This window comes from Montipora foliosa, chromosome 9, assembly GCF_036669935.1.
Source record: "Montipora foliosa isolate CH-2021 chromosome 9, ASM3666993v2, whole genome shotgun sequence".
In the NCBI taxonomy this organism is placed as follows: domain Eukaryota; kingdom Metazoa; phylum Cnidaria; class Anthozoa; order Scleractinia; family Acroporidae; genus Montipora; species Montipora foliosa.
Window position 1 is genome coordinate 28345054 of NC_090877.1, and position 2500 is coordinate 28347553.

Here is a 2500-nt window from a genome sequence, read left to right on the forward strand (position 1 = left end):
GCATTAGGCTGGTATTAGAGAACCGGCACCTTTATACCACCATGCATTGACTGCGTATTTAAGCGATGACTTAAAGCGCATTCAGAGCCGTGCGCTCACAATAATATCTCCCGGTCTTCCATATTTTGACAATCTTACATTGTGTAACATTAATTCTTTTACGCAATAGACTGTTTGAATTAGTCGTTTCTGATTCTGCTCATAAGCTGCACCATCTCCTGCCACCAAAGAATGTTAGCAGATATAATTTTAGAAAACATGAATTTACTCAATCTCCATCTATCGATCTATCGATTGCCACCTTAAAATTGTCACCTAACACCTCTGTAACACTAGTCAGAGGTACAAGAACTCCTTGGGACCTCGGTCGTTTATAAATATAAGGCTCTTTGTGGACTACCGTATGTGTCCTGGCGGTTGGCTGGCTCTACAAAGTCATGTGCCTTAGATTTCAAATGCGTGTAATGCACCTGTGAGAAAGATGGGACACTTTGTAGTAGCTGAATGGGTAGAGCATCCAATCAGTGTTACGAAGATCGTTTGTTTGAATCCTGCCTAGGACTACGAGGTTGCCCGTTGCCAAGCACCTAGTTTATCATCCATGGACAAACTTGGTTCTTTGTGGTCAAAGGGTACAAAACAAAAGTTTTACATGCTTATTGTATTAAGTGAAACCTGAAGCATGCTTTGATCTGCTTTCTCATAGGCTGTCAATACGTTCAAAAATGCAAGACCCGCTAGTCCGTATGTTACCCCCATGGTAAACAGCTCATCAACTGCTGCCAGCAGTACACAATCGGTGACGCAGCTGGCTCAAGACAGGTAAACGCTAGAAAGAAGGGGGTAGTTTCTAAAGGAACTGTGGTGCTGCGTCGGTGGGGAAGTAGTATACAAAACAGGGGCGTAGCATCCATATACGCACATACACCCATGCGTACAGCTCTAATCCGGAAATCCTTATTCCATGGAGGCATTGATCTTTTAAAGTCGTTATAAAATCGGGCCAAGTTTTTTAAATTTCGAATGAACTGGTGTCTCTCTATGTGAGTATTTCCATTATGTTTTCATTAAACCCATACAGGCCTTGCCAAACGGATCCAACATCGTTGGACGCTGTTAAAAAGTGTCGAACGACAAGGAGGTGGCCAGACGAATGCAACGTGTTGGATCCAGCATGTTGGACTCAAGGGTCTGGAACCAAAATCTACCTAAAATCCTTAGAAAACAAACTCTCGCCCTGTTGGCGTTTTCTAGTTCCTTTTAAAATTATCAATAGAGTCACTCTCTCTGATAGCCAGAGGACGGTTGTTCCAGAATCTGGGAACTGCAACAGCAAATGCGCGGTCTCCAGAGGTCTTGCACCATGCAGGTGTGAGGAACCTTGTGAAGACGAGAAAGGAAATACAAGTTGTACAAAAATCAAACAAATTCCAAATTCCAAGTCGTACAAATTCCTTCTGAAGACGAGAAAGGCCTTCGACCTGATTGATCACAACGTTTTGATACAGAACGTCCACCGACTAGATATCCCCCGCTGTATTGTGAACTGGGTAGCTGACTTTTGACCAACAGACAACAGCGCGTTAAACTCTCTGAACAATGTTTCTCAGAATGAGGTCATGTCCCTGCAGGCGTACCCCAGGGGACTAAGCTTGGGCCATGGCTCTTCTTACTCATGATTAACGACCTCAGCATACCTAATGTTCTCACTTGGAAATACATTGACGACACCACGTTTGCGGAAATAGTTCCACGCGGTGCATCTAGTGAGATCCAAAAAGCGGCCGATAAAGTAGTGGATTGGTCTAAGGATCAACGTATGCATCTTAATGAGGACAAATGCAAGGAAATCAGAATTGATTTTAAAAAGAACAAACACAGCTTCGATCCAGTTTTGATTAATGGCAAAGACCTGTCCGTGGTTAAGAACGCAAAAATCCTCCGCGTCACCATCTCCAACGATCTTAAGTGGAATGTCCACGTAGAGCAAGCTATAAAAAAGGCCAACAAGAGACTGTATTTCCTCGTCCAACTGAGAAGGGCTGGTGTTGGGGCCGAAAGTTTAATTAAATTTTACTGCACGGTTATGCGACCTGTTCTTGAGTATGGCGCTCAAGTTTTCCATCACAAACTTCAAGATTACCTCCGTGAAGACCTTGAGAGGCTCCAGAAACGTGCTTTGTCCATAATTGCGCCTGATCTCCCATACCAGCTCTGTCTAGATAGTTTTGAATTGGAGAGCTTAAACGTCCGACGTGAAAAGCTGTGTTGCAAACTATTCAATGAAATATCTGATGAACAACACAATCTCCACAACCTTCTGCCTCCACGACTTCATTCATCATACAATCTCAAGCAGCAAAGAACTTTTAGCCTGCCAGGTTTTAAAACAGAACGTTTTAAAAAGACCTTTATTCCTGCAATGTGCAGCCCTTTCAATGCAGCGCTGCCAATGTAACATTAGGTATTTACACTAGCATAATTTTAAATTGTATATAAG

General features: G+C 43.0%; 1 protein-coding gene across 3 annotated transcripts in view; it reads left to right on the forward strand.

Moving 5' to 3' along the window:
• Positions 1-2500, forward strand: part of LOC137972049 (E3 ubiquitin-protein ligase RBBP6-like) — a 63719-nt gene that overhangs the window by 42797 nt on the left and 18422 nt on the right. For all 3 annotated transcript variants that reach the window (XM_068818856.1, XM_068818858.1, XM_068818857.1), the window contains one exon: positions 707-822. In XM_068818856.1, the coding sequence (XP_068674957.1) occupies positions 707-822 (116 nt within the window). The remainder of the gene's footprint in view (positions 1-706; positions 823-2500) is intronic.